This window comes from Simochromis diagramma, unplaced genomic scaffold, assembly GCF_900408965.1.
Source record: "Simochromis diagramma unplaced genomic scaffold, fSimDia1.1 OVJJ01000603.1, whole genome shotgun sequence".
NCBI lineage: Eukaryota > Metazoa > Chordata > Actinopteri > Cichliformes > Cichlidae > Simochromis > Simochromis diagramma.
Genome location: NW_024387414.1, coordinates 18851942 through 18865968, shown reverse-complemented (window position 1 = coordinate 18865968; position 14027 = coordinate 18851942). Strand labels below are relative to the sequence as shown.

The window sequence follows — 14027 nt, the reverse complement described above, 5'->3', positions numbered from 1 at the left end:
TAATCCTCACTTTCTCAGGGAAGGGCACCACTCCGCCGACCACCTGCTGTCTGCGCAGAAAGCAGGTGAGAGCTGCCCGCACAACACACTGGATCCACCCCTGAATATTAAAGGATTACCAACGTAAATAAATACTTCAAATCAAAAATGCTTTTATTTAAAAAGATGATTAAGTCATTATTACTGAGGAAGATCCAAATACACTAACTAAACACATCTAACTAAACCTGTAAATATCAAAAAAGTTATTCGGGTGGAAGACGAGACTACGAGGCGCCAGAAACTCCACTTAGTCAACACTGTGGGTCATGTTTTGCAGCTTGTCAGCAGGAAATGTACAAAACCACAGCACCGTGGACAAAACCTGTGAGCAAACCATTTGAAAAAAGGCTTAAAATAGGCGGCAAGGACGGATATAGGTTTATTTTTAAAGTGCGTTGCGCCATCTTGTGGCCTGTTTTTGAAATAGAAAGAAAACTACCACGTCTCACGCTTCTGTTTGAGCGGGTTTCCACTGGTACGCTGGACCGGTGAACACCGGGGTTGGTTGACAGGTTGCTTGTTACTGCCACATCAGTGTGCAGTGTGGATTTCTGTCACACATATATCACACATTTGACCTGACAATAAGCCCATTTTGCAGTTCTGTTTGTGGAAAACTTTGAGATGAAGACATATTTTGTCAGTTTCTCGGGTCAGAGTGATTTTTTTGTGCGTGTTGTTGTTGTTGTATTTGTTTTAATAGCTGTTAAACAAAATTAGTCATTTCAGGGCAGACTTTTTTGAAAGAAAAATGAAGACAAGACTAAATTATTTATTTTATTGTGTGACTCCTTTTTTATATATTCATTTATTTTTGCAGGATGTTTTGTGGCGAGCCCAAGAAAGCAATGTCTATCAAAACTGGTCTTTTTAAAATTTTATTTTAATGCTTGCCTTTTTTTAAAAAAAAAAAAAGAACTTTATTGGACAAACAGTGAGTATACAACATACGAACAGATGAAGTATACAAAAGAACAGAACATGAACACACAAAACCAGGGGTAAAAAAAAATAATTATATGGATACACACAAAAATTCACATATATATGATGTTTTAAGAGCTTTTTTGTTGGTGGAGTCTGATACTGATTGGATGTACAATTCCACATCCTTAAGAAAATGACAGAAATATGGTGTTTTATAAGTAAACTTACATTTATGGATAAAAAAATTTAGCTAAAAGTATTAACAAATTTATTACTGCCAAAACTGATGTCACAACGATCGTACCCCTGGAAATCGAGGGGTTTACGTTTGTCATGACTGACTTGTGTGACTCTTACATCAAGACTACCAACATTCAAATATCCAAAGCGGGTGTTTAAATGTTGGTAGTCTTAAACAAAACCTTTGTTATTGGATAATTGCTTGGCAAAGTGTCAAATTTTATTTAGACTTTTTACTTGCCTAAAAGTTATAATCCTACTGAAGAAGCCGAATAGTGCACATAATTAATCATCAAAATGCAGTCAAGCAAAAAAAAGAAAGAATACTAATTAAATTAGTAATGCTACCCAGTCATATGGAAAGATTTAAGGCCAATGTGTGACACATCTTTATTTTTTTACATTTTAATGTACATAATGATTATTTTATTAGATTTTTATTTTTAATTTTTGTTTTTACATTGATTCCACCAAATACAAACACAAATTAAATATATGCTGACTTTCTAGATGGAAGTAAATGTAAATTATATAATCTATAAAATGATGTAAAAGTATTTTTTTATTGCTTACAAGTACATCCATCCATCCATCTGCTTATGCCGAGCCGGTTTGCGGGGAAACAGCCTAAGCAGAGAAGCCCAGACCTCCCTCTCCCCACCCACCTCCTGGATGGCCGAACTCATCACCCTTCAGAGAAAGCTTATTTCCGCCGCTTATTTCCGTGATCTCATTCTTTTGGTCACTATCCACAGATCATGACCACAGGTGAGGTTAAGGATGTAGACCGACCGGTACATTGAGAGCTTGTCTTTTACTCTCAGCTGTCTCTTCACAACGACAGACTGATACAGCGGCTGCAGTGATGCAGACGCTGTATCACTGCAGCCTTCTCCCGTCACTTGTGAACAAGACCCCAAGATACTTAAACTCCTCCACTTGGGGCAGGAATTTGTCCCTGTCCCTGACAGAGTCCAACACCCACCGGAAACAAGTCCGACTTTTTGCCAGCTGTGCAGACCAAGCTCTTGCAACAGGTTGCATAAGCATTTAGCTTATACAAACTGCTTAAAAGTTCTCCCACAGTCCAAAGACATCCAGTTAGTGGGGACAGGTTAATTGATCAATGTAAATTGCCAATAGGTGTAAATGCGGGAGTGAATGTGAGTGGGACTGGTTGTCTGTCTCTGTGCGTTAGCCCTGCGACAGACTGGCAACTTGTCCAGGGTGTACCCTGCCTCTCACCCCATGACAGCTGGGATAGGCTCCAGCGCCCCCGTGACCCTGGAAAGGATATTCGGAAGCGAATGGATGGATGGACTTTTCATAGTCACTTTGTTAATGCTGTCCATTTAAATGGTCTTACCCGTACACACTGGCTCCTGTTAAGGATCCTCCATCTGAATGATGATCTGAACACCCTTCTGAACAAACTAGCAGGTGTAGAAGGCCCTACTGGCCCATATCTATGGGGCTGATTTCTGCTAATAATGCCCATTGAAGGGAATGATGACATCTGAAGCAGGTGTCTGGCGAGTAGCGTGGGAGTTTGGGATTCTTCATTATTCATCACACAGAGGGAAACTTTATTAATACTTGTGCAAAGTACGTGGCTTACCTCTAATAGTTAAACACATTAGGTCAATGACTGGATGAATTAGACTCATTGATGTCACGTGGTATGAATAAGCCAATTACATTGCAAACTCACTGAGATCAAAGAGCCATCAAACTGTGACGTCATCAGAAGAAATGCTTATAAAGAACCCGCGTTCAGTCTGACCCTCAGTGTTTTTGTGTCCGTCAAACTTTCACTAAACTTCTCCTGCGAAGATGTACTGAGAAGAAGCATTTTTACACGTTTTCAACTAGTATCCAAGAAGGATTTCCACTCGTCTTATCGCTAAGATAGAAGACAGAATCTAGTTACACTCCAATCCAATCCAACTTTATTTATAAAGTACTTTAAAATAGCCAGCACAGGACCAAAGTGCTGTACAGTAAATAAGTTAAGAACAATAGAATAAAAGTTACAAAAAAAAGTTAAACACATATTACATAAAAATTAAAATTAAAACAGCCCTATATAAAAAAAACAACATAAAACATCATAGAATCAAGAAAAACAACTAAAATAAAGGCCAACATCTCACTAAAACCAACATCATCAGCTCACTGCAGTCAAGTAAAAGAACCAACATCTCAAGTGGTGTCAAAGGCCAGGGTGAACAAATGGGTTTTTAGAATTGATTTAAAAACAGGCAGAGAAGAGGCCTGTCTAATCTCTAAAGGCAGATTGTTCCACAGTTTTGAAGCTGCTACAGTAAAAGCACGATCTCCTCTAAGTTTACGCTCAGTCCTGTTTACATTCAGGAACAGGTGATCAGCTGACCTGAGAGAGCTGGTGATTGTATAAGGCTGTAGCAGCACAGAGAGATATAGGCTATGGAGGGCTTTAAAAGCAAATAAAAGAATTTTAAAATGGATCCTAAAAGGAATGGGCAACCAGTGAAGTGAAGCTAAAATAGGGGAAATGTGCTTACACTTTCGAGTGTTAGATAACAGACAAGCTGCAGTATTTTGCACCCTCTGTAGATGAGTAATGTATGAAGCACTGACCCCTATATAAAGTGCACTACAGTAATCCAGCCGAGTGCTAACAAAGGCGTGGATGCAAACTGCATTTCGTTGCCCTGCACCTGTGACATGTGCAATGACAATAAAGTTGAATTCTATTCTATTCTATTCTATAACTGTCTCCAAGTGCTGCCATGAAAGAATTGGTTTTATTTTAGTCAACTGCCTCAGCGGAAAGAAGCTAGATTTTACCACTGCCTTAATCTGACCGTCAAGCTTCAGTTCAGAGTCCACTTTGACCCCCAGGTTTGTGACAGTTGGCTTATTATACAGGGCCAAGGAATCTAAATACACATTGGGCGTCTCAGTGGGGCTACCAAAAACCATCACCTCAGTCTTTTTGTCATTGATTTTTAAAAACTTAAGAGACAACCAAGCCCTAATGTCATCAAGACACTGAAGTAATGGCTGTACGGAATATGTGCCTTTTTTCTTTAGAGGGACATAGATCTGACAGTCATCAGCATAAAAGTGAAATGCAATGCTGTGTTTTTCAATATAAAACCAAGAGGGAGCAGACACAAGGAGGAGGGGCCCTAGAACTGAGCCCTGTGGGACACCGCACAAGAGATGAGCGGAGGACGACACATGGTCACAGAGACCGACACAAAAAGTTCACTCTGCCAAGTAGAGCCTGAACCACTCCAGTGCTGTGCCTCTTATGCCCACAGACTGCTCCCAATGAGAGAGTAAAATGCCATGATCCACTGTATCAAATGCAGCTGTCAAATATAAAAGCACAAGAACAAGACAGTCGCCAGCATCAGTAGCTAAAAATATGTCATTAAAATTTTTTCAACTGGCTGATTCAGTGCTATGTAAGGATGTAAAACCGGACTGGAAAACCTCTAATTTGCTGCCATGTCCCAAAGAAACAATAACCACAGACACCCAAGAAATAACTGTGCTAATCCCAACGAGATCTCCGAGGAAAAACTGCAAACCGCGAGAGAGTACTTACATGTTGAGGGGTTGCCTCAATGGACTCCTCAACAAAAGAACATGTTGATACCTTTGCCGATTCAGAAACGCAACTTGAGGAAAAAAAACAAACATCTGGAGGAGGAAAACCGAATACTGAAGAAAGAGAACATGGAGGTGGAAAACGTTACGCAGCCTCAAGAGCTGGAAAACATAAAAAGCCACTATGCACAGCTGGAGGAAAACAAAAAAACCTAAACAGCTGGAGCACAAATACGAAATAATGGAGAGAAAGATGCATCTGAAAGTGGCAGAGCTTGAAGAAAAGCTGAAAGATGCCCACTTGATAACTGAAATAGAAAATGACTACAAGCAATATCAGCTAAACAAACACATGGAAGCCAAACAACAACCGCAGGAGAAATGTCAAGAGTTTGAGCTGAAGAACCAAAGGCTGCAGAGTAGAAATGCAGAAACAGGAGAAAACAAAACAAGTGGAAGACTACAAAAAAAGGAAAAAACATTTCTGGCTCTTCAGGTCCACGTAAGGTGAGGATGAGACCGAGAAAAAAAGAAAAGGAAAAAAGGTTTTCTTTGGGTACTCCAGTTTCCTCCCACAACTCAAAAAACACAAAACACAAATTTTGCTGAACATGCCTGCTTCTTTGAATAACTTTAACTGTAAAGCCTATTTGGCTATAGGTTTGAAACCTGTGTTAGTTAGTGTAAGGAGTGTGTAATAATAATAAAAATAATCATCCTCTTGTCATTGGGTACAGCTACAAGTGTACTTTCAGGATGTAGCAGATGTAAAAGCTGCATCTCAGACACTTCAAGCATCAGTCAGCATGTTAAATGTTAAAGTCGATGGCAGTAGGTGAGTAGGTGAATTTTGTCAAAAAATGTGTGCAACTACAGGACAGTCCAGGGATTATTTTTATTTTATTCATTTATTTTACGCACGGGAAATTGACAGATGGATTGGTGCTGCCCCTGCAGTGATGCGGACACTGTACCGCTGTACCGCTCAGTGAAGACTGTGGGTAGTGACGTGAGTAGAGCCGCTGCTGCTCCACATTGAAAGAAGCCAGTGGAGGGGGTTCGGGTATCTCACTAGGATGCCTCCTGGGTGAGGTGTTCCAGGTATGCCCACAGGGCAGACCCAGGACACGCTGGAGAGATGATATCTCTCAGCTGGCCTGGGAACACCTTGGTGTTCACCCGGAAAGGCTGGAGGAGGTGGCTAGGGAGAGGGAGGACTGGAGGTCCTGCCCTGGTGGAGTTTCTTAATGTAAAACTCATTGTTGCAGCCAGGGGCAGCACAAAACTGATTTTTAGTTTTAGTGTCCTCGTTTTCCTCTTTGTTCTCGATACTGTCAGTAGTTAGCTAACATAAACTAATGCTAGTCCGTTAGCCGCAATCAACCACATGATGTCGTGTTCCCTACCGACAGAAGATGGCGCTAAACATGTTTTGAAAACTTTCTCAGCTTCACAGAGTGAATGTCCGTTTTTGAGAACAGGGCTCAATGATGACAGTTTATAGTTTTTCGTAACTGTTTTAGCAGCTAAAGTATACTTCCGCTTACATTACCAGCTTCTGTGTAAAACTGCAAGCACACCTGCGTTTAAAAAAAGTCAGGTTTGATGTGTGTTTTTCCATTTTATTTTTGTTTTTAACGGCAGTGAAGAAAAACCTCGTCTCTGTTTACCTCGCCTATTGACTTCGAATAGTGGTTAAACCTGGCCGGAACTATGTTTGAAGTGCGCTGTTAAGTTGTTAACACACAATTAAAATAATGCGCACATTATCAAGTCGGCTTATTTTTCATTTTATGTATTATTTCTATTGTTATTTCACCTGTTAAGGGGCCGTCATGAATGTGGAGGTTTGATGGAAAAACCCTGCAGTGACGGAAACATCAGCTGTGGTGACGCTGTTTGTGTTTCTCAGCATCACTGCCACACCCTCCTCGGAGTGCAGCAGCAGCATCCTCAGCAGCAGCATGGTGCCAGCCATCCTGCTCGTTTTGGCTGTCACAGCAGTCTGCAATGGCATCCTCCCTGAGATAGTGGACCCGGGCATTAGTCACATCCTGGAGGATGACTCTGCACAGGGACAAGCGGAGCCGGACAGCGTATTTGTGGAAGTGGGGCAGCTGCCAGAGGATCCACAGCAAAAGCCCGAGGACTCGTTTCACCAAGTAAGCAGCCAGTTGCACCTCTCACTCAGCTTTTTACATGACATATAGCATTACCTAACTGCCTGTAGTATGTAGGATCTCAGTGGGTTGTATGATGAAAGTATATATTTTTTTTAAACACTTCAATCTCTGGACAGAAAAGAAGATCAGATGCAGCAATAAAGTAACATCAGAGTTATGCATCTTTTTTCCTGAAATCTGGCTTTGATCCTCTCCAAAATCATTTCAGATAAATGAGGAGAACTCTCAGTCGAGTCTTCACAATGCAAATGCTTCTGATAAAGTGACTGATAAAGACCAGGTAGGCTAAGAAACAGTAAAGTAAAGTGAGGCACTGTTTGTTTCCCCTTGTGATTAAAACTTAATGTATGTCCCATCTTCACCCAGGAGACAAACAACATTACCACAGTCGACAGTTCTAACGACCTGGAGAACAGAGTCGATCACGTAAGCCCGTCCTGTTTACCTGCACGTTCAAAAAGAAATCTAGCTTTTGTATGACCTTCAGCTGCTCAGTTATCATCACTGAAGAGGTTGCATAATGTCTTGGTGCACCATCACAGCCACTGACTTGGCACTATGTCAGCAAACGAATCAAAAGCGTACTTTTGTCTCCATTCGGCCCTTTTCCTGTGTACAAATAAGTGGTAAAGATGTCAATTCTCAAATGGTCTACTAGGCTTGTCATTTTTAAATAAGTGATGATTATGTGCTTTAGGACTAAAGCTGCAAACACAAAGTGAGGTTATGTAACCAAGCAGTTTTGGACATAGGGTGATTAACTGTCAAGTCCAGTTGGGTAGCTTTCTGATAACTCAAGTTATGTGGCTCGGGGTGTCACAGTGCAACTAATAAAAACATCAGTCCAAAATATCAGCCTAGTTTTTCCTGTATGCGTAAAAGAATCTCCATTTATGTGGTTAGCATCTTGCTACATTTACACGCTGTCTCACCGTTTATTTTGGCAAAATCTGTTGGGTGATTTGATGTTAGACACAGAACAGAAAAACTAGGTCAGGCGTCAGTCTAAATAATAAATAAAACCAGAGAAGGTGCCGCATTAATATATGTTTTGTGCTTCAACACCTTCAACTGTACTGTGTTGTGAATGTGTATTCAGTTGAGGGTTTCTCTGACTAGAGCTGTCAGACCCATATTTAATATTTAAATGTAATTAGAAAAATGAGCTGGCCTGATGTAGTCTCGCCTCTCTCGTATTTAGGGATGCATCAGTGACGATGACTGTGGAAAGGGAAGGTACTGCCTTCACGACCCACATAATGCCAAGTGTCTGCCATGTAAAGCGCTCGATATGGTGAGTCAACCTAAGAGACTTTTCTGTGGACGTCTTCACTGTTTTCATAATTCTTCTCTAAAACGCACTGTTTCTCCTGTCTGACGCTTTCCAACACGCACAACACGATGCGCTCTTACATCCAGCCTGCTGAGGTTTCACACTGACTGCATTGCAGTGCGTCCACAAGTGTAATTGGAGTGTGCTGTTCCCAAGCACTCTGTCCTGTGAGCATCTCATGAAAGGGGGGCAGGTTAAATATGAGCTCTTCCCTTCCATCTGCTCTCTCGGAGAACATAGAGAACAAAAGCGATTCAAATCAAAGTCCTCTTATCTCATTGGTTTTATTCAGGACTCTGTTCTACCTGTGTTGCTTGTTCAGCTGAGTCTCAATTGGATATATCAGTGTTGATGTTGACGTATGAAAAAAGCAGTGGAAGATGATGGCAGCCTGCCAAACAAGGGTAGAGGGAGGATAAATGCACAGAGGACAGGTTCTGTGTCTTCTCAAAGTCGCTGACGTGGAAAACTGTGACTTTGCAGTGTCTTAAAGATGTGATATTAGGATCTCTTTCCACTGCAATCACAGATCAGCTGACCTGCTGATCTCATTTATATATTTATATATATTCTTTAAGTCAGCAGGATTGGAGAATAATTAACGCCATTTGTGCTCAATACAATTCAATTCAAATTTATATGTACAGTGCCAAATTACAACAACAGTTGCCTCGAGGCACTTTATATTGTACCTGATCCAGCCCTAACTATAGGCTTTATCAAAAAGGAAAGTTTTAAACCTAATCTTAAGAGCATAGATAGTGTCTGTCTCCTGAATATAAACTGCTGGTTTCACAGAAGAGGTGCCTGAAAGCTGAAGGCTTTGCCTCCCATTCAACTTTTAAATACTCTAGGAACAACAAGTAAGCCTGCAGTGTGAGAGTGAAGTGCTCTAATGGTGTAATATGGTACTATAAGGTCATTAGGATAAGATGGAGCCTGATTATTTAAGACCTTGTATGTGAGGAGCAGGATTTTGAATTCAATTCTGGATTTAACAGGGAGCCAATGAAGGGAAGCCAATATAAGAGAAATATGCTCTCTCTTTCTAGTCCCTGTCAGTACTCTTGCTGCAGCATTTTGGATCACACGAAGGCTTTTCAGGGAATTTTAGAACATCCTGATAAAAACAATTTACAGTAGTTCAGCCTAGAAGTCATAAATGCATGAACTAGTTTTTCAGCGTCACTCTGGGACAGGATATTTCTAATTTTAGAGATATTGTGCAAATGGCAGAAAGCAGTCCTACATATTTGTTTAATATGTGCATTGAAGTACATATCCTAGTCAAAAATGACTCTAAGATTCCTCAGTGTTGCTGGAGGCCGAGGTAATGCCATCCAGAGTAAGAATCTGGTTAGAAACTGAATTTCTAAGATTTTTAGGGCCAAGTACAGTCACCTCAGTTTTATCTGAATTTAGAAGCAGAATGTTAGAGGTCGACCAGGTCTTTATGTCTTTAAGACATTCCTGCAGTTTAACTAATTGGTGTGTGTTATCTGGCTTCATGGATAGATAAAGTTGGGTGTCATCTGCACAGCAATGAAAATGTATACTATGCTTTCTGATGATACTGCCTAAAGGAAGCATGTATAATGTAATTCTCCCAGGAATCTCAGTGTTGTTACAGTGGAGGTGCATGTTCTTTTAAAGCATCTGTGTTAGGAGAAGGGCTGCCTGCTGAATTGTTGGCTGTTTGCTCAAATGCTACTTTTCTTAGTCCTGCACTAAGGATGCAGAGTGCTGTGGCGAACAGCTCTGTGTGTGGGGCCAGTGCAGCCAAAATGCAACCAAGGGAGAGGCCGGAAGCACTTGTCAATACCAGACTGACTGCATCCCAGACCTCTGCTGTGCTTTCCATAACGGTATGTAGTACAGCATGTGTTTATCAGTCACTACCTACACACCCCCAGAGAACTTACCTTTGTTTTTGTTTTGTGTGGTGATTAGTCCTCCTCTTCCCCGTCTGTTCGGCCAAGCCTATTGAACGTGAGCGCTGCTTTGGTGCCTCAAACCACCTGACTGAGTTGTTGTCCTGGGGCCCGCAAGATGAGGGACCCAGGAAATATTGCCCCTGTGCAGGAGATCTCCACTGTCAAGACCTGGGGTGAGTGCAGTACATATAATCACATAAAACAGATTAAAATACCGGTACCCCAAAAATATTAAAGTTTTATGTATGTATGATGCTGTAGTATTCTCTTTTTTGTTCCTCCACAGAAGAGGGTCAATGTGCCTGAAAGGAGAGGACTCGAGTGAAGAGGACCTGACAGACACGCTGTACTCAGAGATAGACTACATACTTTAGGCTCGGCTCGATTTATTAACATTGCCTTGTAAAAAGCTAGACAGACTTCTGAGCTTTTTTCTTTTTTCTTTGCAAAGAGCACTTTCTATTTGCCGGCTTCAGTCAAAGCAGTAAATATTTAGGGCATGGGAAATGGATGGCAGTATATGTAGACTAAAATTTTAGAAATACAGACAGGTGGCACATGAAAGGAAAAAAACTGGCGGCTTATCCAAACTTGACTCAGCTGGTATTTGGATGACTTGAACCATTCACCTCCGTAGAAGAAAAACGCCACAGCGAGTGTCCAAAGCAAAAAGCAAGCCACAGCCTGAGGAGCTAGTTGTGTCATCGGCACGTTGTTTGATGATTCTTTAATCTTTGTAAGGAATTCTGGGCAAGAGGCACTTGAAGACAGCCACTTTGTAAAACACCTACTTGGCAAGTCCTTTGATGCAGCTTCATTTCTTTGTTGTTGCAGTCATCACAGTGGGGTGATGAAGTGCCTGCCCCTGTTTTCCTGGCATGGCTCATGTCCCCTTGGATTGTCGGGTTGCTCGAAATCAATATAAATTTGTTTGTGTAATCTCCTTTATCCTAGGATGAAACATGTCCACCATGATGGGAGTGGTTCTCTTCCAAGATTACATAATTGCCCTAAATCCTATCACCGCCAGGTGATAGGATTTAGGGCAGGACCCCCAAGAGTCTAGACCCTGGTGGTGGCGAAGATGAAGACGAAGCTTGGTTGGAGCGCTGACTGAGGTGTCTGTAAGGTGGAAATGGGGGTGGTTGCACAAATGAGTCTGAAAGGGAGAATAACAGACAGCACAGTTTTAAACCACGGAAAGTGGAGGTTGCTTGGCTCAAAGAAGGCAGACAAGAAGATGATTGGACTAGAGGGAGTGATGCAGAGAACAAAAAGCAGCCTAACACCCCGGAAAACAGGTTGATGAGCAGATCTTCCTTGTTGAAGTTTCACGTTAGGCTTTCCATCATCATTTAAATACTAAACGAGGGAATAACTTTTGGGAAGATGTTTCATCCCTGCAGCAGAGCTCCGGAGATCTCAGGGCACGCTGAGGCTGCTCTGGTTGGTCATGTGGTCATCTAAACAGAACGGCCTTATTTTGGTTTTGGCTTTAATTTGTCATTCTTCTGTATGTAAATCGTGATGAAAGAAAAAACAGGAAGAGTGTGTGTTTGCAGGCCTGTCTTGAAACGACAATTTACTTTCTTACCCTCGACAGCAAGATAAAAATAACTCTAGACTTTATAAGCTGCTCACTTCGCTGATTATATCTGATCACAGCAGATTGGAGTTGCTTCATGCACTGTATGAAAAATAAAACAGTAGGCATGTAGTTAGAACTGCTCTGCGTATAATGCTGGCATATTTCAGTATGTGGCTTTTTCTATTCCTGCTAACATTTCAATAACTGCTGCCAATGACTCTTTAAAATCTAAGAAGCTTGTTTACTTTTCTAACTGTACCTGCTCGAAACTTGTACTCATTTCTTAAGTTGAGAAAGTCTTTTTTTTCCCCCCACAGATGCGTTCTTCTCACAACCTAGCCCTCAACATTTACATTGCAGAGACGACATAGAACATAACCCAATGTTTTTGTGATCTATATTATACAGTTGTTCCTTTCTTTGATGAATCCATGGTGAAATGTTACCTGTGAGATGCTAAATTAAACTGAAGTGATGCTGTGTGTTCAGGTCATCTGAGCAGAATACACAGAAACTAGGAAAACAAATAATGTAGTCTCATGCAGTCAGGTTACCCTGCAAATCATTTTGCTGGGATTGTTATACATACTGAATATTAATTACACCAAAATTGAAGTAATGTACTGCTTCCTAGTATGGGATTCATAACAAAATGCCATGTAATCAATAAACTGATAAACCACTATCAACTGTACTTTATAATCGCTCATTCACCAAGTACAAAAATCTGAGCTCAGGAGGGAAAGCAACTTTCTTTTTTTCTCCTCTTTTCTCTATTTGAAGGCTGGAACTACCCTGATCAGATATCAGGATTATCATTAAAGACTGACCAGAATGTAGACCCCGTTTGAAAGTACTCAGTAAGACCGAGCAACATTTTATACATTATATATTCCATAATATAAAAGAAGCTGGATTATTTGAAAAACAAAACTATTGGGAGGCAAAAATAAAGTAACCACCAGGATGCTCTAAAATGTATATAATCAGTTCAGATTGCCAAAGATAGGTTCCTTGGGATGTGATATCCCAGTACAGGTTTGTGTTTTGGTAAACTCTTCCAAATCACCACTCAGGGTACTCTAACACCTTTTCCTCCCACAAAAATGTTTAAGTCCGTGTGGACGAGCTGCACCATCTCGGCGCTGTGCACTCCCAGAGCAGAGATGGTTAACTTGTGTGGCACGGTGGTGCTGTGGTTAGCATAGCATAAGCATAGGCCCTGGGTTAAAATCCAAGAGTTGCATGTTCTCCAGCTTCCTTACACAATTAGCCGTAGGTGACTGTGAGCGTGAATGGTGGCCTGTCACTCCAAGTATCACACGTCTCGCACTATAACAGCCGGGGTAGTCTCCACCATGACCATGAATTTGATAAGCTGAAGAAAATGGGTGGATTTTCTGCAGTGTAGAGGTTGACAAATTCACCTTACAGGGTTTGAGAGTAAGTGACAAACCCAGCCTCAAGGGGTCACAGTGCAGCAGGAAGAGCATCCAGCGTAAATTTTTATAAAGAAAAAAAAAAAAATGTGTCAAGCTGGAAGTACAGCTAGTATAACATCCTAACGTGTTTTTATGAATTGGTTAGCAGTAAGAGAAAACTGCAGTTCTGAAAAAAGCACTTTAATTCATTTCTAAAATCATCTTAAACTATTTCCACACAGGATCTGAAATCTTAAAGAAATAAACAACAACAACAACAAAAAAAAAAAAAAAGGTTCTCTTCTGATATTGGCATTTCTACAGTGAATAGCTGGTGGCAGCATCAGAGGCCCGGAAAGGAGGCCGTGATGCTGAGCTTTAGTCCTCAGAGCAGTTGCACAGGCAGACTGAGTCCAGCAGGCTTTCTACACCCGCTGGTGTCAGTCTATCAAGCAGCAGCAGGTAGAAGCGCCAAAAATCCAACCTCTGACTCTTGCCCAACACCCAGAGAGAGCTCTCTCCTCTCACACACACACACACACACACACACACACACACACACACACACACACACACACACACACACACACACACACACACACACACACACACACATGACACGAGACATATACTGCAAGTTTCACATGGTGCAAGAAACAGATAAAGATATCTAATTTCTAAATTAAAGGTTAATGCAGACAACAGATGAGTGCCTGGTGCTTCACAAGACCTCTCTAAATGATTAAGTCTGAAGCAAAA

General features: G+C 41.3%; 1 protein-coding gene across 3 annotated transcripts; it reads left to right on the top strand.

The window, feature by feature from the left end:
- The first annotated feature begins 23 nt into the window (after positions 1–23).
- dkk3a (dickkopf WNT signaling pathway inhibitor 3a) lies at positions 24–12532 on the top strand. Of its 3 annotated transcripts, none has more exons than XM_040012085.1 (8): positions 24–65; positions 6722–6971; positions 7201–7272; positions 7359–7418; positions 8194–8286; positions 10046–10190; positions 10276–10432; positions 10546–12532. In XM_040012085.1, exons 2-8 carry the CDS (start codon positions 6774–6776, stop codon positions 10631–10633), a joined length of 813 nt encoding a protein of 270 aa, XP_039868019.1. In that variant the 5' UTR covers positions 24–65; positions 6722–6773; the 3' UTR covers positions 10634–12532. The 3 variants fall into 3 exon arrangements, with proteins under 3 accessions (XP_039868019.1, XP_039868020.1, XP_039868018.1); XM_040012084.1 differs by lacking the exon at positions 24–65 and adding an exon at positions 6088–6531 and having other exon boundaries at positions 6637–6971; XM_040012086.1 differs by lacking the exons at positions 24–65; positions 7201–7272 and adding an exon at positions 6082–6531 and having other exon boundaries at positions 6637–6971.
- Positions 12533–14027: the final 1495 nt, after the last annotated feature.

Excerpts from the sequence above, each read along its gene's own strand:
- dkk3a (XM_040012085.1), top strand. The coding sequence starts at position 6,774 with ATGGTGCCAGCCATCCTGCTCGTTTTGGCTGTCACAGCAGTCTGCAAT. Across the intron at positions 10,191-10,275 it reads CTGCTGTGCTTTCCATAACG|TCCTCCTCTTCCCCGTCTGT; the intron begins GTATGTAGTACA and ends TGTGGTGATTAG. Across the intron at positions 10,433-10,545 it reads CTCCACTGTCAAGACCTGGG|AAGAGGGTCAATGTGCCTGA; the intron begins GTGAGTGCAGTA and ends GTTCCTCCACAG.